Here is a 21,912-nt window from a genome sequence, read left to right as displayed (position 1 = left end):
GCAAGTCACTTAACTTCTCTGGGCCTCGATTACCTCATCTGTAAATTGGGGATGAAGACCTCCCTATATCTCTGCCCCTGCTCTCTCCCCCACCCTCCATACTCACAACTCCTCCTGCCTTCAGGACATCTCCATCTGGATGTCTGCCCGCCACCTAAAACTCAACATGTCCAAGACTCAACTCCTTGTCTTCCCTCCCAAACCCTGCCCTCTCCCTGACTTTCCCATCACTGTTGACGGCACTACCATCCTTCCCGTCTCACAAGCCCACAACCTTGTTGTCATCCTCGACTCCGCTCTCTCATTCACCCCTCACATCCAAGCCGTCACCAAAACCTGCCAGTCTCAGCTCCGCAACATTGCCAAGATTCGCCCTTTCCTCTCTATCCAAACCGCTACCCTGCTCGTTCAAGCTCTCATCCTATCCCGTCTGGACTAGTGCATCAGCCTTCTCTCCGATCTCCCATCCTCGTGTCTCTCCCCACTTCAATCCATACTTCATGCCGCTGCCCGGATTGTCTTTGTCCAGAAATGATCTGGGCATGTTACTCCCCTCCTCAAAAATCTCCAGTGGCTCCCAATCAATCTGCGCATCAGGCAGAAACTCCTCCCCCTGGGCTTCCAGGCTGTCCATCCATCCATCCATCCCCTGGCCCCCTCCTCCCTCCCCTCCCTTCTGTCCTTCTCCAGCCCAGCCCGCACCCTCCGCTCCTCTGCCACCGCTAATCTCCTCACCATTAGGCCTCATTCTCGCCTGTCCCGCCGTCGACCCCCGACCCACGTCATCCCCCTGGCCTGGAATGCCCCCAATCCCTCTGCCAATCCTCCAAGGTAGCTCTCTTCCTCCCTTCAAGGCCCTACTGAGAGCTCACCTCCTCCAGAAGGCCTTCCCAGACTGAACCCCCTCCTTCTTCTCCCCCTCATTCCCCTCTCCATCCCCCCGTCTTACCTCCTTCCCTTCCCCACAGCACCTGTATATATGTTTGCACATATTTATTACTCTATTTATTTCTTTCTTTCTTTTACTTGTACATATCTATTTATTTTATTTTGTTAATATGTTTGGTTTTGTTCTCTGTCTCCCCCTTCTAGACTGTGAGCCCACTGTTGGGTAGGGACTGTCTCTATATGTTGCCAACTTGTACTTCCCAAGCGCTTAGTACAATGCTCTGCACACAGTAAGCGCTCAATAAATATGATTGATTGATTGACTGATTGACTGTGAGCCCCACGTGGGACAACCTGATCACCTTGTATCCCCCCCCAGCACTTAGAACAGTGCTTTGCACATAGAGCAGCAGCGTGGCTCAGTGGAAAGAGCCCGGGCTTTGGAGTCAGAGGTCATAGGTTCAAATCCCGGCTCCACTAATAGTCAGCTGTGTGACTTTGGGCAAGTCACTTCACTTCTCTGGGCCTCAGTTACCTCATCTGTAAATTGGGGATGAAGACTGTGAGCCCCACGTGGGACAACCTGATCACCTTGTATCCCTCCCCAGCACTTAGAACAGTGCTTCGCACACAGAGCAGCAGCGTGGCTCCGTGGAAAGAGCCCGGGCTTTGGAGTCAGAGGTCATAGGTTCAAATCCCGGCTCCACCAATAGTCAGCTGTGTGACTTTGGGCAAGTCACTTCACTTCTCTGGGCCTCAGTTACCTCATCTGTAAATTGGGGATGAAGACTGTGAGCCCCACGTGGGACAACCTGATCACCTTGTATCCCTCCCCAGCACTTAGAACAGTGCTTCGCACACAGAGCAGCAGCGTGGCTCAGTGGAAAGAGCCCGGGCTTTGGAGTCAGAGGTCATAGGTTCAAATCCCGGCTCCACCAATAGTCAGCCGTGTGACTTTGGGCAAGTCACTTCACTTCTCCGTGCCTCAGTTACCTCATCTGTAAAATGGGGATTAAGACTGTGAGCCCCTCGTGGGACAACCTGATCACCTTGTAACCTCTCCAGCGCTTAGAACAGTGCTTCGCACATAGTAAGCGCTTAATAAATGCCACGATTATCATTATTATTAGTAAGCACTTAAATGTCATTATCATTATTGTTATTAGTATTAATCCCCATTTTTTAGATGAGGCCCAGAGAAGTGAAGTGACTTGCCCAAGGTCACACAGCAGACAAGTGGCGGAGCCGGGATTAGAACCCATGACCTTCTGACTCCCAGTTCCACGCTCTATCCCCTCTGCTCAGTCAGCCGCACTGCTTACCGGCATCTTTATCCGCTCCTCTCCTGGTGTTTTGCGGGTTCTGGAACTCGGAGTTGTTGATGATCACACAGAATCCGTGAGGTAGGTGGCTCATCTTGTAGGGCGCTATGATCTGCGGAGAGGGCAAGAGCCCAGCAGAGCTGGTCAGTAGCCAACCAGACTGAATGCCAGGGGCAGAGACCGGACCAGGGGGCTGGTTCCGCGGGTAGCCACAGTTGGCATCTGCGGCCAACACTTTGTACGGTCACCATCATCATCATCATCAGTGGCGTTCATTCTTTTTTTATGGTATTTGTTAAGGCTTACTATGTACCAGGCTCTGAGATAGGCACAAGCCAGTCAGGTTTGACCCAATCCCTGTCCCACAGGAGGCTCACCGTCGTGATCCCCATTTTCCAGATGAGGTGACTGAGGCACAGAGAAGTGACTTTCATTCATTCATTCAATCGTATTTATTGAGCGCTCACTGTGTGCAGAGCACTGTACTAAGCGCTTGGGAAGTACAAGTCGGCGACATATAGAGACGGTCCCTACCCAACAACGGGCTCACAGTCTCAGTCACGCGGCAGACAAGTGGCGGAGCCAGGGTTAGAATCCTGATCAATCAATCAATCGTATTTATCAATCAATCGTATTTATTGAGCGCTTACTGTGTGCAGAGCACTGTACTAAGTGCTTGCACTGTACTAAGCGCTTGCTGATCCTTCTGACAACCACCCTGTTCTCTATCTAATAGGCTATGCTGCTTCATAATAATAATAATAATGATGGCATTTATTAAGCGCTTACTATGTGCAAAGCACTGTTCTATTATCTATTGTTTATTGAGCACCTGAGTGCAGAGCACTGCACTACGCACTGGGGAGAGCATGCCCAAAGCAAAAGACAGACAGCGCTCCGCCCACAGCCAGGGCTCAATAAATGCCACTGATGGATTGATACATGGTATGAGGAATTTGGGTTAGAGCCGAGGAAAAATTTTCTCATGGTAAGGGTTATCAAAGTCCAGAACAGGTACCAAACACGATAAGTAATTTTCTTCCTTATAAATCTTAAAACAGGGAGGCTCTCTAAATTCCTGGAATATTTCAGATTTCAGTCAACCAGAGCAGAGAAAGAGGGAAGAGAGTAGAAATGGCGGCAGGCCCAGACACCAAAGCCCCTCTGGGCAGAGAATCAATCAATCGTATTTATTGAGTGCTTACTGTGTGCACAGCACTGTACTAAGTGCTTGGGAAGTACAAGTTGGCAACATATAGAGACAGCCCCTACCCAACAGTGGGCTCACGGTCTAAAAAGAGAAGCATGGCCTAGTGGATAGAGTCCGGGCCTTAGAGTCAGAAGGACTTGGGACTTAATCCCAGCTCCACCGCTTGTCTGCTGTGTGACTTTGGCAAGTCTCTCTACCTCTCTGTGCCTCGGTTACCTCATCTGTAATATGGGGACTAAGACTGCGAGACTCTGTGGGACACGGACTGTGTCCAACCTGATTACCTTTTATCTAACCCAGTGCCTGGCACATAGTAGGCACTTAAAAAATACCCTAAAAAAAACCCACAACAAACTCAGGCATAAAGAAGGCAGAGAGTGAAGAGTGATTTAAGACTGAGGGCCAGAAAACAGCTTCACGCTCTTGGCCACTGTGGGAGGGATTTTGTCCGGCTCTCGGAATGTAATCGCTAGCATTTCTTGGACTCTTCGCCTGCGGTGGCCTCCAGCCTGACCTGAGATATTCTTTCCATTTCTTCTGCTGCCTTTGGGGAAGATACTTGTCGGTTGTAATTTCCTGGGAGGAAAAGGACAGAAGCGTCATTATCAAGTCCTTCTGACTCCCAGCTCTAAGCACTAGGCCACGCTACTTCTAGCTCAGATGGCTTCTGCTTCAGGCATTTGTGGCCACCTTAAATTTCGGGAATCTCCCTCCATACCCACCCCCATCCCTACATCAGCACACCATGCTGAGTTCCCCAGAGCCCTTTGATCCCCTCCCCAGGACCCTGTGAATTTGGATATTGCTTCCACCCCCTATGAGACTGGGAGTCAGAGGACCTGGGTTCAAATCCCAGCACTGCCACTGGCCGGCCGTGTGACCTTAGGCAGCTCACTTAACTTCCTTGGGCCTCGGATTCCTCATCTGTAAAATGGGGATTCACCCTCTGTTCTCCCTCCCCCTTAGACAGTAGACCCCCTGTGGTACAGAGATGATGATGTGGTATTCATCCCAAGCCTAGTATAGTGCTTGGCACATAATAATAATGATGGTATTTGTTAAGCGCTTATTATGTGCCAAGCACTGTGCTAAGGCCTGGGGTAGATACAAGGTAATCAGGTTGCCCCATGTGGGGCTCACAGTCTTCATCTCCATTTTACAGATGAGGTAACTTAGGCACAGAGAAATTAAATGACTTGCCCAAGGTCACACAGCAGACAAGTGGTGGAGCTGGGATTAGAACTCACGTCCTCTGACTCCTAAACCCGGGCTCCTTCCACTAAGCCATGCTGCTTCATATAGTGAGCATTAACCTACAGCCACAATTATAATTATGATGCAGACGTGTAAAAAGGTAGCATTTAACACCTCGGGACCTAGATGATAATTGTGATATTTTGTTAAGCGTTGACTATGTACCAAGCACCGTTCTAAGCGCTGGGGTAGATACAAGTTAATCAGGTTGGACATAGCCCCTGCCCTACATTGGGCTCACAGCGTGGCTCATTGGAAAGAGCACGGGCTTTGGAGTCAGAGGTCATGGGTTCAAATCCCGGCTCTGCCAATTGTCAGCTGTGTGACTCTGGGCAAGTCACTTCACTTCTCTGGGCCTCAGTTACCTCATCTGTAAAATGGGGATTAAGACTGTGAACCTCAAGTGGGACAACCTCATCACCTTGTATCCTCCCCAGCGCTTAGAACAGTGCTTTGCATAGTAAGTGCTTAAATGCCATTATTATTATTATTATTATTATTATTTTACAGATGAAGTAACTGAGGCCCCAAGAAGCCAACTGACTTGTCCGAGGACAAGCAGCCGACGGATGCCAGAGTCGGGATTAGAACCTAGGTCCTTCTGACTCTCAAACCCATGTTTTATCGACATGGGGCTCACTGTCTAAAGAACTGCTCTCTTCCCGTTTTCTCTCCCACTCCAACAGCAGGAGAGAGAACCGCTCAGCGACAAATCCCCAAACTCACTGCAGCACCCCATCTGATGTTTCAAAGACCCAGAAATACCTGTGGTGAGGGAAAGTTGTCCCAAGGCAGTGCTTAAGTTCCCAGCTGCTCCTGCTCCGGCTGACACAAAGACAGGAATTAGAGATCTACCACTTGCCCCCTGCCACCACTCCACCCTCTCACTACTATCCCGCCCTGGGCTGTGGGGCAGACAGTTGCCTCAGGGCTGCGGAGTTTGGAGATAAACTATCACCTCCGCATCTGCTTCTTTCGCTCCTGTGCATGAGCCGCAGAGGGCTGCTGACGGAAATCTAGATACCAGACCGAACTCGTCCTACTCAAGTTCATCCCTGTAAGCTTCAACTCTGCCCGGCTTCAACGCTGTAAATTCTTATTGACACCCGTGTCCATCGCCCTCGCCGGTTGTTCCAGATGTTTAACTCCCTCCTCAAACCCCCTGTCTCCCCACCTCCCTTATCTCTTGCCTCTCGTGATCTGGCTACCTACTTTATTGAGAAAATTGCAACCATCAGGTGTGATCTCCCTAAAATCAGCCTCCTTGCTCCCTGCCTCCTGTCTCTCCCCACTCCAGTCCATATGTCACTCTGCTACCTCCACCATTTTTCTACAGAAACGTTTAGGCCAAGTTTCTCAACTCTTCAAGAACCTCCAGTGGTCACCCATCCACCTTCGCATCAAACAGAAAGTCCTTACCACTGACTTTAAAGCATTCAATCACCTTGCCCTCTCCTACCCCTCCTTGCTACTCTCCTATTACAACCCAACCCCACAAACTTAGCTTCTTTAATGCCAATCTTCTCACTGTATCTCCATCTCATCTATCTCACCACTGACCTCTCTCACCCATATCCTGCCTCTGGCCTGAAATGCCCTCTCTCTCTCTCCATACCTGATAAGCAATTACTCTTCCCCGCTTCAAAGCCTCATTAAAGGCACATCTCCTCCTATAAGACTTCCCAGCCTAAGCCCTTATTTCCTTTTCTCCCCCTTCCTTCTGCATCACCCTGATTTGTTCCTTTTATTCACACCCCCGACTCAGACCCACAGAACTTATGTCTATAAATGTAATTTATTAATTTATATTAGTATCTGTCTCTCCCTTTAGACTGTATGCTCGCTGTGGACAAGGAATGTGTCTGTAATATTGTTATATTGGACTCTCCCAAGCGCTCAATAAATATGATTGATTGATACCTCTTGATTTTTCTTCATACATCTCAATTGGTTTTAGCAGGCTGGGCTGGACATCCTTTAAAATCTTCTTTAGCATTCCCAGGTCTCCCTCATTCATCTTTCCATGTTTTTCCATGTGTACAAAGATACTTAATGCAGTCTGTGTATGAAAAAACACGCTCATACATCAGAATCTGATGAGAAGCAGAGAAGCAGCGTGGCTCAGTGGAAAAGAGCACAGACTTTGGAGTCAGAGGTCATGGGTTCAAATCCCAGATCCGCCAATTGTCAGTTGTGTGACTTTGGGCAAGTCAATTAACTTCTCTGGGCCTCAGTTATCTCATCTGTAAAATGGGGATTAAGACTGTGAGCCCACCGTGGGACAACCAATCACCTTGTAACCTCCCCAGCACTTAGAACAGTGCTTTGCAAGTAAGCACTTAAATACTATCATTATTATTATTATTATTATGAGGGTTTCCCTGAGCCCTTGGGAAAACACGGCTATCCTGAGCCTTCTTTTTCCTTTTTCTTTTTATGGTATTTGCTAAGCGCTTACCATGTAGCAGGTACTGTTGTAAGTGATGAAGTAGATACAAATTAATCAGGTTGGGCACAGTCCCTGTCCCACATGGGGCTCACAATCTTAATCCCCATTTTACAGGTGAGGGAGCTGAGACTCAGAGCAATGAAATGACTTACTCAAAGTTGGATGATGATGGCATCTATTAAGTGCTTACTATATGCAAAGCACTGTTCTAAGTCCTGGGGAGGTTACAAGGTGATCAGGTTGTCCCATGGGGGGCTCACAGTCTTAATCCCCATTTTACAGATGAGGTAACTGAGGCAGAGAAGTTAAGTGACTTCCCCAAAGTCACACAGCTGACAATTGGTGGAGCTAGGATTTGAACCCATGACCTCTGACTCCAAAGCCCGTGCTCTTTCATTCATTCATTCAATCGTATTTATTGAGCGCTTACTGTGTGCAGAGCACTTGGGAAGTACAAGTCGGCAACATATAGAGATGGTCCCTACCCAGCAACAGGCTCACAGTCTAGAAGGAGGAGACAGACAACAAAACAAAACATGTGAATAGATGTCTTCTAGACTGTGAGCCCGCTGTTGGGTAGGGACCATCTCTGTATGTTGCCAACTTGTACTCCCCAAGCGCTTAGTACAGTGCTCTGCACACAGTAAGCACTCAATAAATATGATTGAATGAATGAATGAAAGTCATCAGAATAAATAGAAGTAAAGCTAGATGCACATCATTAACAAAATAAATAGAATAGTAAGTATGTACAAGTAAAATAGAGTAATAAATCTGTACAAACATATAGACAGGTGCTGTGGGAAGGGGAAGGAGGTAGGGTGGGGGGATGGGGAGGGGGAGAGGAAAGAGGGGGCTCAGTCTGGGAAGGTCTCCTGGAGGAGGTGAGCTCTCAGTAGGGCTTTGAAGGGAGGAAGAGAGCGAGCTTGGCAGATGTGCGGAGGGAGGGCATTCCAGGCCAGGGGGAGGTCAGCGTGGCTCCTTCCACTCTTTCCACTGAGCCACACTGCTTCTGTGTTAGAACACAATAATAATGATGGTATTTGTAAACTGCTTACTATGTGCCATAACACAAATGATGGCGCCAGGATTAAAACCCAGATCCTTCAGAATCCCAGGCCCATGCTTCAGACCCTGTGTAGACAAGACACAGCCATCCTGAGCCCTGGTGTAGACACAGCCACCCTGAGGCCTAGTGTAGGCAATGATCTCTCCTTGGGTTGACAAGACATGGCCATTCTAAGCCCTCATGTAGACCCAGTCTCCCAGAGTCCTTGTGGGGACGTAGTCACTCTGAGCCCAGGTGTCGACAAGACTACCAGAAGCCCTTGTGTGGACCCGATCTCCCTGACTCCTTGTGGAGATGCCACCCAATCAATCAATCAAATTCCCAGGCAGAAAGTTCGTACGTGGCTCAGTGGAAAGAGCAAGGACTTGAGAGTCAGAGTTCATGGGTTCAAATCCCGGCTCCGCCACTTGTCAGCTGTGTGACTTTGGGCAACTCACTTAACTTCTCTGGGCCTCAGTTAACTCATCTGTAAAATGGGGATTAAGACTGTGAGCCCCCCGTGGGACAACCTGATCACCTTGTATCCTCCCCAGCGCTTAGAACAGTGCTTTGCACATAGTAAGCGCTTAACAAACGCCATCATTATTATTATTATTAGGTAACCAGTGTGGACTATTGGATAGGGTACCAGCCTGTTACTCAGAAGACCTGGGTTCTAATCCTGGCTCTGTCACATACCTGCTGTGGGATTTTGGGCAAGTCAATTGCTCCGCACCTCAGTTCGTTCATCTACAAAATGGGGTTCAATACCTGTTCTCTCTCCTAGCACTGAGCTAAGTGCTGGGGTGGATACCAGATAATCAGGTCCCACCTGGGGCTCACAGTCGAAGTAGGAGGGATGCAGATGAGAGAATTGAGGCACAGAGAAGTTAAGTGACTTGTCCAAGGTCACACTGCAGGTACCTGGCAGAGCCAGGAGGTCCTCTGACTCCTAGTCCTGTGCTCTTTCCACTAGGCCTCACTGCCTCCCCTCTCTGCCCCCACATCCCCCAGCTCTTCAGGAAGGAGGCAGCAGCTGTGGCCAGAAGGGTCCAGGGCTTTGCCAACAGTGACCATACTTACTACGGGGTCCTGAAGTTTGCTCTTTGGAATCTCCGAGAGCAGTAGGAATTTAATGCTGGTCAGATTTTCTTTGGTTAACTCTTCAGCAATCTGGTAGAGCAGGTACCTGTGGGAGACAGAAAGCCACCATTCATCCATTCAATTGTATTTATTGAGCGCTTACCGAATGCAGAGCACTGTACTAAGTGCTTGGGAAAGTACAATACCAATCAATCAATCGTATTTATTGAGCGCTTACTGTGTGCAGAGCACTGTACGAAGCGCTTGGAAAGTACAAGTCGGCAACACATAGAGACTGTCCCTACCCAACAGCGGGCTCACAGTCTAGAAGGGGGAGACAGAGAACAAAACCAAACATGCTAACAAAATAAAATAAATAGAATAGATATGTACAAGTAAGATAAATAAATAGAGTAATAAATATGTACAAACATATATACAGGTGCTGTGGGGAAGGGAAGGAGGTAAGATGGGGGGGGATGGAGAGGGGGATGAGGGGGAGAGGAAGGAAGGGGCCACAATATTATACCACAATAAACAGTGACATTCCCTGCCCACAACAAGCTCACAGTCTAGAGCGGGGGAGACAGACAACAATACAAATAAATAAAATGACAGATATGGACAAAAGTGCTTTGGGGCTTGGCCGGGGGAACAGTAAAGGGAGCGAGTCAGGGTGATGCAGAAGGGAGTGGGAGATGAGGAAAAGTGGGATTTAGTCTGGGAAGGCCTCTTGGAGGAGAAGGGCATTCAATAAGGCTTTGAAGGAGGGGAGAGTCATTGTCTGGTGGATTTTGAAGGAGGGGAGAGTCATTGTCTGGTGGATTTAAGGAGGGAGGGCATTCCAGGCCAGAGGCAGGATATGTGCTAGGGGTTGGAAGCGAGGCAGGAGAGATGGAGGCACGGTGAGAAGGTGAGCACTAGAGGAGCAAAGTGCATGGGCTGGGTTGTTGAAGGATTACCAGAAAGTGTTAGGTTCAATGGGAGAAACCTAACTCCTTCCCCTTTAGTCCATGAGCCCCGTGTGGGGTATAATTGTGATATCTGTTAAGCACTTTCTAAGTGCCAGGCACTGTACTAAGCACTTGGTTAGATACAAGATAATCAGGTTGGACACAGTCCCTGTCTCACACGTGGCTCACAGTGTCTATCCCCATTTTACTGATGAGGTAACTCAGGCACAGAGAAGTGAAATGACTTGCCCCAAATCACACAACAGAGAAGTGGTGGAGACAGGATTAGAACCGAGGTCCTCTCCCCGCCAGGCCCAGACGTTTTACCCTAGGCCACACTTCAGAGACTGCATCCGACCTCATTTTCTTCTCGTATAATTGTGGTCTTTGTTAAGCACTTACTTTTTGCCAAGCACTGTACTGAGTGCTGGGGTAACAATAAGAGAATCAAGTCCCAGATGGGGCTCACAGTCTAAGTAGGACAGAGAACAGGAATTGAATCCCCAATTTGCAGATGAGGAAACTAAGGCCCAGAGAGACTGTGACTTGCCCAAGGTCAAACAGCAGGTAAGTGGTGGAGCTGGGATTAGAACCCAGGACCTCTGACTCTCAGGCCCTCACTTTTTCCACTAGGTCTTGCTGCTTCCCAGTGCTTAGCCCTGAACTTGGCATAAAGTGATACTTATAGTAATTATTATTCTTATGGTATTTGTTAAGCACTTATTATTTGTTATGCACTGTTCTAAGCACTGGGGAAGGTACACATTTATCAGATAGGACACACACTCTGTCCCACACAGGGCTCAGAAGCAGCGTGACTTAGTGGAAGGAGCCCGGGCTTGAGAGTCAGAGGTCATGGGTTCTAATTCCGGCTCCGCCACTTGTCAGCTATGTGAATTTGGGCAAGTCACATAACTTCTCTGTGCCTCAGTTACCTCATCTGTAAAGTGGGGATTAAGACTGTGAGCCCCATGTGGGGCAACTTAATTACCTTGCTTCCCCCCCAGCACTTAGAACAGTGAGTGCTTAATACCATTATTATTATTATTATTATTATTATTATTATTAAACAGGGGAGAGAACAGGTATTGAGTAGGAGTAATTGCTTAACAAAAACCATAATTAGTAGTAGTGGTAGCAGTTCTGGAAAGCAGTTTGGCCTAGTGGAAAGAGCCCGGGCCCAGGAGTCAGAGGTCCTGAGTTCTAATTCTAGCTCTGCCACTTGTCTGTTGAGTGACCTTGAGCATATCACTTAACTTCTCTGTAATTTTTCTGTGCCTCACTTTCCTCAGCTGTAAAATGGGGACTAAATCCTACCATTATTTTGACTGTGAGCCCCATGTGGGATACGGTCTATGTCCAATCTATTTTATATCTACCCCAACACTTAGTACAGTGCATGGCACATAGTAAGGGCTTAACAAGTACCATAATAATAATAATAGTAGTAGTATTCATTAAGCACTTACAATATGCTGAGCATTGTACTAAGCCCTGGGAGGGCATACACAAGTGGTAATATTAATAATAATAATCATGGTGTTTCTAAGTGCCATGTGTCAAATACTGTACTAAGTAGTTACAAGATAATTAGGTCCCATGTGGGGCTCACATTCTAAGTACAAGAAAGAATAGGTATTGAATCCCCATTTTGCAGATGAAAGAACTGAGGCACAGAGAAGTTAAGCAACTTGCCCAAGGTCACCCAGCAGGTAAGTGCTGGAATCAGGATTAGAACTCAGGTCCTCTAACTCCCAAGCCCACGCTTTTTCCACTAGGCCACACTACAAAGTTAAACCCGGATGAAAATACGTATAAAATAATTTTGAGGGAGGCCATTCTGATTGTATATTTATTAAATCTTTATCAAATTATGTCTCTTCAGCTGCGCTTAGAGTTTACTCATAGTGTATTTCCTATTCTAACACAACAGTGGTAATTAATTTGGTCTAATACCTTCTCGTGGGTCAAGAACCTCAGACAGTTGACAGAATGTTAGCCATTGAAGCTGCAGGGAAGGATGACCCTACCCTAACAGTGCTTTGCACATAGTAAGCGCTTAATAAATGCTATCATCATTATTATTATTATTACCCTTTTTGCGGGGGAAGATGGTGGAGGGAATAGTATTTATTAAGCACTTACTATGTGCCAGGTACTATACTAAGAGCTGGTGTAGAGATCATCATCAATCGTATTTATTGAGCACTTACTGTATGCAGAGCACTGTACTAAGCGCTTAGATATTGTCCCTGCCCCTCAGGAGACTCACAGAGAAGCAGCATGTTGTAGTGGATAGAGCATGGGCTTAGGATTCAGAAGGTCACGGGTTCTAATCCCAGCTCCGCCACTTGTCTGCTGTGGGACTTTGGGCAAGTCGCTTCACTTCTCTGGGCCTCATCTGTAAAATGGGGATTGAGACTGTGAGCCCCACGTGGGACAGGAACTGTCTCCAACCTGATTTGCTTGTATCCATCCCAGCACTTAGTACAGTGCCTGGCACATACTAAGCACATAACAAATAATTTTATAATATAATAATAATCTGTCTCCTCCTTCTAGACTGTGAGCCCACTGTTGGGTAGGGACTATCTCTATATGTTGCCAACTTGTACTTCCCAAGCGCTTAGTACAGTGCTCTGCACACAGTAAGTGCTCAATAAATACGATTGAATGAATGAATGAGTGAACAAATACCCCTATTATTATTGTTATTAATAATAATTATTATTTAGACAGTGTCTTTTTTGCTTTACTCTTCAAACCCCAGGAGGCTGTTTCAGTAAACTGCCTGATTAGCCTGTCTCGACCCCAGTACTTAGTACAGTATTGAGAAACAGCTTGGCTCAGTGGAAAGAGCACGGGCTTGGGAGTCAGAGGTCATGGGTTCGAATCCGGGCTCCGCCACATGTCTGCTGTGTGACCTTGGGCAAGTCACAACTTCTCTAGAGTCAGTTACCTCATCTGTAAAATGGGGATTAAGACTGTGAGCCCCATGTGGGACAACCTTGATTACTTGTACTTCCCAAGTGCTTAGTACAGTGCTGTACTTAGTACAGTAGGAATCTGGGCTGAATTGGCTGAATTGAATTTTACTGTAGGCCTGATGGAGCTCACCTCCTCCAGGAGGCCTTCCCAGACTGAGCCCCCTCCTTCCTCTCCCCCTCCTCCCCGCCCTACCTTCTTCCCCTCCCCACAGCACCTGTATATATGTATATATGTTTGTACAGTCTCTGCACACAGTAAGCGCTCAGTAAATACAATTAAATGAATGAATGAATGAATGAAAAAGTGAGTCAAATCCTTGGTTCGGGGCTCATAGGTCGAGCGCCTGATATTTTGGGGGAGCAATCCCTGGGTGGAGGTCATGACAACTGTTAGTTCTTCTGGACTATCATGCGGCTCTTAGCCAGGATAGCAGAACAATTCATCTTAGATGAACAGCAATCATAATCCCAGTCCCTTTATTCATTCATTCATTCAATCGTATTTATTGAGTCCTTACAGTGTGCAGAGCACTGTACTAAGCACTTGGGAAGTACAAGTCGGCAACATATAGAGATGACCCCTACCCAACGATGGGCTCACAGTCTAGAAGGGAGAGACAGTCAACAAAACATGTACACAGGTGTCAAAATCGTCAGAATAAATAGAATTATAGCTATATGCACATCATTAACAAAATAAATAGAATAGTAAATAAGTACAAGTAAAATAAATAGAGTAATAAATCTACTGTGGGGAGGGGAAGGAGGTAGGGCAGAGCGGGGGGGATAGACTGTCAGCTTGTAGTGGGCAGAGAAGGTGTCTGTTTATTGTTGCAATGTACTCTCCCAAGTGCTTAGTACAGGGCTCTGCTCACTGTAAGTGCTCAATAAGTAAGACTGAATGAACGATTGAATGGATGCAAGGTTATCCCTCTCGGTTCTGTGGAAATGCAGTGGAGAGTGAAAAACTGCTGAACAGTGTATACTAATGCAAGCCGGGCTCACCTCAGCACAGCTTCACTGGCTGGAACATTCAATATGGGATAGGACCTGTGTTCAACCTGATCATCTTATATTAGAGAAGCAGCGTGGGTCAGTGGAAAAAGCCCGGGCTTGGGAGTCAGAGGTCATGGGCTCTAATCCCGGCTCCCCCACATGTCTGCTGTGTGACCTTGGGCAAGTCACCTAACTTCTCTGTGCCTCAGTTACCTCATCTGTAAAATGGGGATTAAGACTGGGAGCCCCACGTGGGACAACGTGATCACCTTGTATCCTCCCAGCATTTAGAACAGTGCTTTGCCCATAATATAATAATAATAATAATAATAATGGTATTTGTTAAGCACTTACTATGTGCAAAGCACTGTTGTAAGCGCTGGGGAGGATACAAGGTAATCAGGTTGTCCCAAAGGGGGCTCACAGTCTTAATCCCCATTTTACAGATGAGGCAACTGAGGCGCAGAGAAGTTAAGTGACTTGCCCAAAGTCACACAGCTGACAAATGGCTGAGCTGGAATTTGAACCCATGACCTCTGACTCCAAAGCCCACGCTCTTTCCACTAATTCCATTATTATTTATTATTATTGTTTAGTAGAGTTGGTAAGAAGCAGCGTGACCTAGTGGAGTCAAATCAATCAATCAATCATATTTATTGAGCGCTTACTGTGTGCAGAGCACTGTACTAAGCGCTTGGGAAGTACAAGTTGGCAACATATAGAGACGGTCCCTACCCAACAGTGGGCTCACAGTCTAGAAGGGGGAGACAGAGAACAAAACCAAACATATTAACAAAATAAAATAAATAGAATAGATACGTACAAGTAAAATAGAGTAATAAATATGTACAAACATATATACATATATACAGGTGCTGTGGGGAAGGGAAGGAGGTAAGGCGGGGGGGATGGAGAGCGGAGGAGGGGGAGAGGAAGGAGAGGGCTCAGTCTAGGAAGGCCTCCTGGAGGATGTGAGCTCTCAGTAGGGCCTTGAAGGGAGGAAGAGAGCTAGTTTGGTGGATGTGCGGAGGGACCAGCAGAACCAAAAAAGAGGGGACTGACATAGTAAGCGCTCAATAAATACAACTGAATGAATGAATGAGTGAAATGAATGGAACAATCCAGAGGGCAACTCGCTCTAGATTGTAAACTTCTTGTGGGCAGGGCACGTGTCAACCAGCTCTTTGTTTTATTTTACTCTCAAAATGCTTAGTACAGTGCTCTGCACATGGTAAGCGCTCAATAAATACCACTGATTGACTGATTAAACATTTTCCACCTATGCTTTCCTGCTCTTTATCCAAGTGGGCAGCTAGGAAAGAGGAGGCTGAAATGCTGCTGGACAGTTCTCATGCTCAGTAGGCCGGAGCCCAGGCAATGGAGGCCCCAGGATGCCGAATAATCAATCAATCAATCAATTAATCAATCAATCAATCAATCGTATTTATTGAGCGCTTACTGTGTGCAGAGCACTGTACTAAGCGCTTGGGAAGTACAAGTTGGCAACATATAGAGACAGTCCCTACCCAACAGTGGGCTCACAGTCGAAAAGGGGGAGACAGAGAACAAAACCAAACATACTAACAAAATAAATAGAATAGATACGTACAAGTAAAATAAATAGAGTAATAAATACGTACAAACATATATACATATATACAGGTGCTGTGGGGAAGGGAAGGAGGTAAAATGGGGGGATGGAGAGGGGGATGAGGGACGAATAAACGAGCTGGTCACCTAGACCTCAAACGTGAGGTCAGGAGAGTAATAATGATAAGACCTGGGTTCTAATCCCAGCTCCACCACTTGTCTGCTGTGTGACCTTGGGCAAGGAACTTCATTCATTCATTCATTCATTCATTCATTCAATCGTATTTACTGAGCACTTACTGTACGTAAAGCACTGTACTAAGCGCTTGGAAGAGTACAATAGAACAGAGGATTCTAGAGGATTCACCTAGACGCAGCATGGCCCAGTGGATAGAGACCAGGCCTGGGTTCTAATCCTTACTTTGCCACTTGCCTCCTGTGTGACCTTGGACAATAATAATAATAATGATGGCGTGTATTAAGCGCTTACTATGTGCAAAGCACTGTTCTAAGCGCTGGGGAGGTTACAATAATAATAATAATAATGGCATTTAATAATAATGGTGGCATTTAAGTGACAAGTCACTTCACTTCTCTGGGACTCAGTTACCTCATCTGTAAAATCGGGATTGAGACTGGGCTGTGTCCAAACCGATTTGCTTGTATCTACCCCAGAGCTCAGTTTAGTGTCTGGCACATAGTAAGCGCTTAGCAAATACCACAGTGATGATTATTATTATTCTCTGGGCCTCAGCTACCTAATCTGGAAAATGGGGATTAAGACTGTGAGCTCTCTGTGGGACAGGGACAGTGTCCAACTCAATTTGCTTGTATCCCCCCAGGCGCATAATACAGTGCCTATCACATAGTAAGTGTTTAACAGATGCCACAATCAGTAGTAGTAGTAGTAGTAGTTAGCGCTTAACCAAAACCATGATTATTGTTGTTATTATTATTAGAATGAGGAACATCAGGATAACCAACCAACTCTGTCTGGAGAACTGAAATTGAAAGCAGCATGGCTCAGTGGAAAAAGCACAGGCTTTGGAGTCAGAGTTCATGGGTTCAAATCCCGGCTCTGCCAATTGTCAGCTGTGTGACTTTGGGCAAGTCACTTCACTTCTCTGCGCCCCAGTTACCTCATCTGTAAAATGGGGATTAAGACTGTGAGCCCTCTGTGGGACAGCCTGATCACCTTGTAACCTTCCCAGTGCTTAGAACAGTGCTTTGCACATAGTAAGCACTTAACAAATGCCATCATTATTATTATCAAGCGCTTAGTACAGTGCTCTGCACACAGCAAGTGCTCAATAAATACGATTGAATGAATGAATGAATGAAAGGAGGTGGACAGGGAAGCATTTTAAGGACACGATGGAACAAGGCCTCAAATCAGTGCTGTGTCCTAGCTAGGTAAACCGGGAGTCTATCGTCGAGGAATTCGGCTGTATAGTACTCTCCCAAGCACTTAGTACAGTGCTCTTCATGTAGCAAGTGCTCAATAAATAGCACTGACTGACGGATCGAAGCAGACCAGCATGGCTCAGTGCCAACGAAATAGGGGAGGTTCTTGTAGAGTAAAAGCATTGTAAAGAAAAAGGAACAAGGAAGCGAAAACTTCAAACACAAGAACAAAACAAGGGACAGCTTCACTGAGTGTCCAAAATGGTCAGGACTGTGGGCCTTGGCTTCAGCCTTTCCAGTCATGCACATAGCTACATTTTATCCTCTGTGGCCATCTTCTTTGAGTACAGATGGAAATAAGGCCTAGCACACTTTTATCAATCAATCAATCATGTTTATTGAGCGCTTACTGTGTGCAGAGCACTGTACTAAGCGCTTGGGAAGTACAAGTTGGCAACACATAGAGACAGTCCCTACCCAACAGTGGGCTCCCAGTTTTATGTTCCCAAACACTTAAACAAAGCAAAAGAAATCTTAAAAACCGTGCTGGAACCTAAACAGTAAAAAGTCATAGTCGAAGCAATGGTATTTATTCGTCATCTACTGAGTTTAATACATAATAATAATAATAATAATAATAATGGCATTTGTTAAGTGCTTACTATATGTAAAGCACTGTTCTAAGTGCTGGGGGAATACAAGGTGATCAGGTTGTTCCACGTGGGGCTCACAGTATTAATCGCCATTTTACAGATGAGGGAACTGAGGCCCAGAGAAGTGAAATGACTTGCCCAAAGTCACAGAGCTGACAATTGGCGGAGCCAGGATTTGAACCCATGACCTCTGACTCCAAAGCCCGGGCTCTTTCCACTGAGCCAAAAGTACCACAGGTATTCTTCTCATTATAGACTCAGGTGGAAGGAACAGCCCTGGCCATTCTCAGAGCCCTGAACTCTATGGGACTTGTCTGTATTATTTTATTTATTTTATTAATGATGTGTATATATCTATAATTCTATTTATTTTGATGCTATTGACGCCTGTCTACTTGTTTTGTTATGTTGTCCGTCTCCCCCTTCTAGACTGTGAGCCCGTTGCTGGGTAGGGATTGTCTCTATCTGTTGCTGAATTGTACTTTCCAAGCGCTCAGTACAGTGCTCTGCACACAGTAAGCGCTCAATAAATACGATTGAATGAATGAATGAATGCTTTAAAGCCTATGGTGAGGAGGTTCTGTTTAATGCGGAGGTGGACAGACAACCACTGGAGGTTCTTGAGGAGTGGGGAAACATGCACTGAATATTTTTGTAGGAAAAAGATGGGGAAACAGGGTGAAGCTCTGACATATACCTGCTATGTGGCCCCTGACTAAGCCCTTCTTTCCTCTTTTCCCACTCCCTTCTTCGTCGCCCTGATTTGTTCCCTTTATTCATCCCCAAATCTCCATCTGATTGAGTGAGTGAGGAGGGGAATGAGATGGCGGCGGGTGGGATGGAGAGGGGTCCCGGCCTCATCCTGACCCTTCAATCAATCACTCAATCGTATTTGTTGAGCGCTTACAGTGTGCAGAGCACTGTACTAAGCGCTTAGCACTGTACTAAGATTGTACCTATTTATTACTCTTCTAGACTGTGAGCCCACCTTCTAGACTGTGAGCCCACTGTCTTCTAGACTGTGAGCCCACTGTTGGGTAGGGACCGTCTCTCTATGTTGCCGACTTGTACTTCCCAGGCGCTTAGTACAGTGCTCTGCACACAGTAAGTGCTCAATAAATACGAATGAATGAATCTGATACCCAAATCTACATCCCCAGCCCTGATTTCTCTCCCTCTCTGCAGTCACGCATTTTCTCCTGCCTTCAAGACCTCTCTACTTGGATGTCCTCCCACAACCTCAAACTTGAAGCAGTGTGGCTCAGTGGATAGAACTCGGGCTTTGGAGTCAGAGGTCAGGGGTTCAAATCCCGGCTCCGCCAATTGTCAGCTGTGTGACTTTGGGCAAGTCACTTCACTTCCCTGTGCTTCAGTGACCTCATCTGTAAAATGGGGATGAAGACTGTGAGCCCTATGGGGGACAACCTGATCACCTTGTATTCATTCCCCCAGCGCTTAGAACAGTGCTTTGCACATAGTAAGCGCTTATCAAATGCCATCATTATTATTATTATCAGGTGGCACAACCTGATCACCTTGTAACCTCCCCAGCGCTTAGAACAGTGCTTTGCACATAATAAGCGCTCAATTAATGCTATTATTATTGTTAATATCCCAACTCTGCCACATGTCTGCTGTGTGAACTTGGGCAAGCCACTTAACTTCTCTGAGCCTCAGTTACCTCATCTGTAAAACGGGGATTAAGATTGTGAGCCCCACGTGAGACAACCTGATCACCTTGTATCCCCCCCAGCGCTTAGAACAGTGCTTTGCACATAGTAAGCACTTAACAAATGCCATTATTATTATTATTTTTATTAATATTATTACAACTGAACTTCTTATCTTCCCAACCAAACCCTGTCCTCTGCTCACTTTCCCATCACTGCTGATGGCACCACCACCCTTCCTGTTTCACAAGCCCAAAACCCTGGCATTATTCCTTTCATTCAGATGTATTTTTCGAGTGCTTACTGCGTGCAAAGCACTGTCCTAAGCGCTTGGGAGAGGACAAAATAACAACAGACTCATCTCTGTCTCTCTCCTACTGAGCCTGTGAGCCCCTTGTGGGATCTGGTGACCTGTAGCTACCTCAGTGCATAGTACAGTGCTTGGCACATAGTAAGTGCTTAACAAATTCCACAACTATTATTATTATTATTGTTATGCCAAAATAGTCCCTGGGACCACCCATCAGCCCATCTCCAGCCCCGTCCTCTGTAATAGTAATAATGATGGCATTTGTTAAGCGCTTACTATGAGTGAAGCACTGTTCTAAGCGCTGGGGGGATACAAGCTGATCAGGTTGTCCCACGTGGGGCTCACGGTCTTAACCCCCATTTTATAGATGAGGTAACTGAGGCTCAGAGAAGTGAAGTGACTTGCCTACGGTCACACAGCAGACTTGTGGCAAAGTCGGGATTAGAACCCATGACCTCTGACTCCCAAGCCCGTGATCATTCCACTGAGTCACGCTGCTTCTCTGTAGGCAGAGACTTAGGCCCTTTCTGGCTCCTCTGGCTCCCTTTCCACATCCCCCTGGCTGGTTCCTCCCCAGCGTCTGGAGCCCCCTCACCTGTAGGCAGAGACCTGGGCCCTTCCCGGCTCCTCCAGCTCCATCTCCACATCCTCCTGGCTGGTCCCCAGGTGAGCCGTCAGCAGGTCAATCCGGTGAATTCGGAAGAGCAGCTCCTTTAAGAAGGAAAGTTTTCCCTCCTCCATCTTCCCCTTCTCCTGGAGCAGCCAGAAAAGGCCCAGGGCATCCTGGATGGTCTCCTGCTTCTTCAGCGGGATCAAGTCCAGGCAGAGGAACTTGAGGGCCTCCAGGTCATCGGCCGCCAGTTCCTCCCCGATGGAGAAGAGAAGTTCCTTCACCTGGAAGCTCATGTTGCTGTTGATGGGGACGAAGCAATGGACAAGTGAACCCAGGGGTGGAGGAGGAAATCACTAACCAGGGGATGGGGTGGAGGGGAAGGGACTGGGAATCACAAGGTCCTCAGAAAAACAAAACTTTAGGCCTCAAACCACCTCCCTCCACCCCCACACTATGTCTTTCCTATTTCCCTCACTGGGGCCTGTTGCACTCTGGGCTTAAATTTCCCTTCTTTCGGTGTTGGAAGCATTTTTTTTTTCAACTCGATCAATAGGCTGTTTATTCAGCCACTTCATCTCATTCATTCATTCAATGGTATTTATTGAGCGCTTACTGTGTGCAGAGCATCTCATCTCATTGATATGAGAAGCAGCGTGGCTCAGTGGATAAGAGCCCGGGCTTTAGAGTCAGAGGTCATGGGTTCAAATCCCAGCTCTGCCACCTGTCAGCTGTGTGACTTTGGGCAAGTCACTTCACTTCTCTGGGCCTCAGTTCCCTCATCTGGAAAATGGGGATTAAGACTGTGAGCCCCCCGTGGGGCAACCTGATCACCTTGTATCCCCCCAGCGCTTAGAACAGTGCTTTGCACATAGTAAGCGCTTAACAAATACCATCATCATCATCATCATATATTTCCTGTGGTTTCCTTGTTCTCCTTCCTGTCCCTACTATTGGCAAATACAGTTGTCTGCCTCATTCAATTGTAAACTCCTTGAAAGTAGGACTCTTTCAATCATTCAGTCGTATTTACTGAGCGCTTACTGCGTGCTGCACTATCACGATCAAGTACAATCAAGTGCTTAGTACAGTGCTCTGCACATGGTAAGCGCTCAAATACGACTGAATGAATGAATATAACAATAAACAGATACACTTTTCTTGCTTCTGTTGTACTCTTCCGTGCTCTTAGTAAAGTGCTTCACACTCACTAGGCAGCATGGCTTTTCATTCATTCATTCAATCGTATTTATTGAGCGCTTACTGTGTGCAGAGCACTGTACTAAGCGCTTGGAAAGTACAATTCAAGGCTTAGTGGAAAGAGCACGGGCTTGGGAGTCAGAGGTCGTGGGTTCTAATTCCGCCTCCACCACTTATAATAATAATAATAATAATAATGGCATTCGTTAAGCGCTTACTATGTGCGAAGCACTGTTCTAAGCACTGGGGGGGGATACAAGGTGATTAGGTTGTCCCACGTAGGGC

The 21,912-nt window shown here is 46.7% G+C and overlaps 1 protein-coding gene across 1 annotated transcript in view; it reads right to left on the bottom strand.

Moving 5' to 3' along the window:
- LOC119930999 (caspase-8-like) overlaps positions 1–20,723 on the bottom strand; it is a 30,414-nt gene extending 9,691 nt beyond the window's left edge. Inside the window, exons 1-6 of the mRNA XM_038749839.1 lie at positions 20,413–20,723; positions 9,255–9,360; positions 6,595–6,733; positions 5,440–5,499; positions 3,935–3,996; positions 2,211–2,322 (exon numbers count right to left, since the gene is read on the bottom strand). Of these exons, the coding sequence (XP_038605767.1) occupies positions 2,211–2,322; positions 3,935–3,996; positions 5,440–5,499; positions 6,595–6,733; positions 9,255–9,360; positions 20,413–20,723 (790 nt within the window). The remainder of the gene's footprint in view (positions 1–2,210; positions 2,323–3,934; positions 3,997–5,439; positions 5,500–6,594; positions 6,734–9,254; positions 9,361–20,412) is intronic.
- Between the last annotated feature and the right edge of the window lie 1,189 nt (positions 20,724–21,912).

The sequence above is a fragment of the Tachyglossus aculeatus genome, chromosome 7 (genome assembly GCF_015852505.1).
Source record: "Tachyglossus aculeatus isolate mTacAcu1 chromosome 7, mTacAcu1.pri, whole genome shotgun sequence".
Taxonomy (NCBI): Eukaryota; Metazoa; Chordata; class Mammalia; order Monotremata; family Tachyglossidae; genus Tachyglossus; species Tachyglossus aculeatus.
Note: the sequence above shows the minus strand (reverse complement) of the source record. Positions and strands in the feature narration are given on the sequence as shown.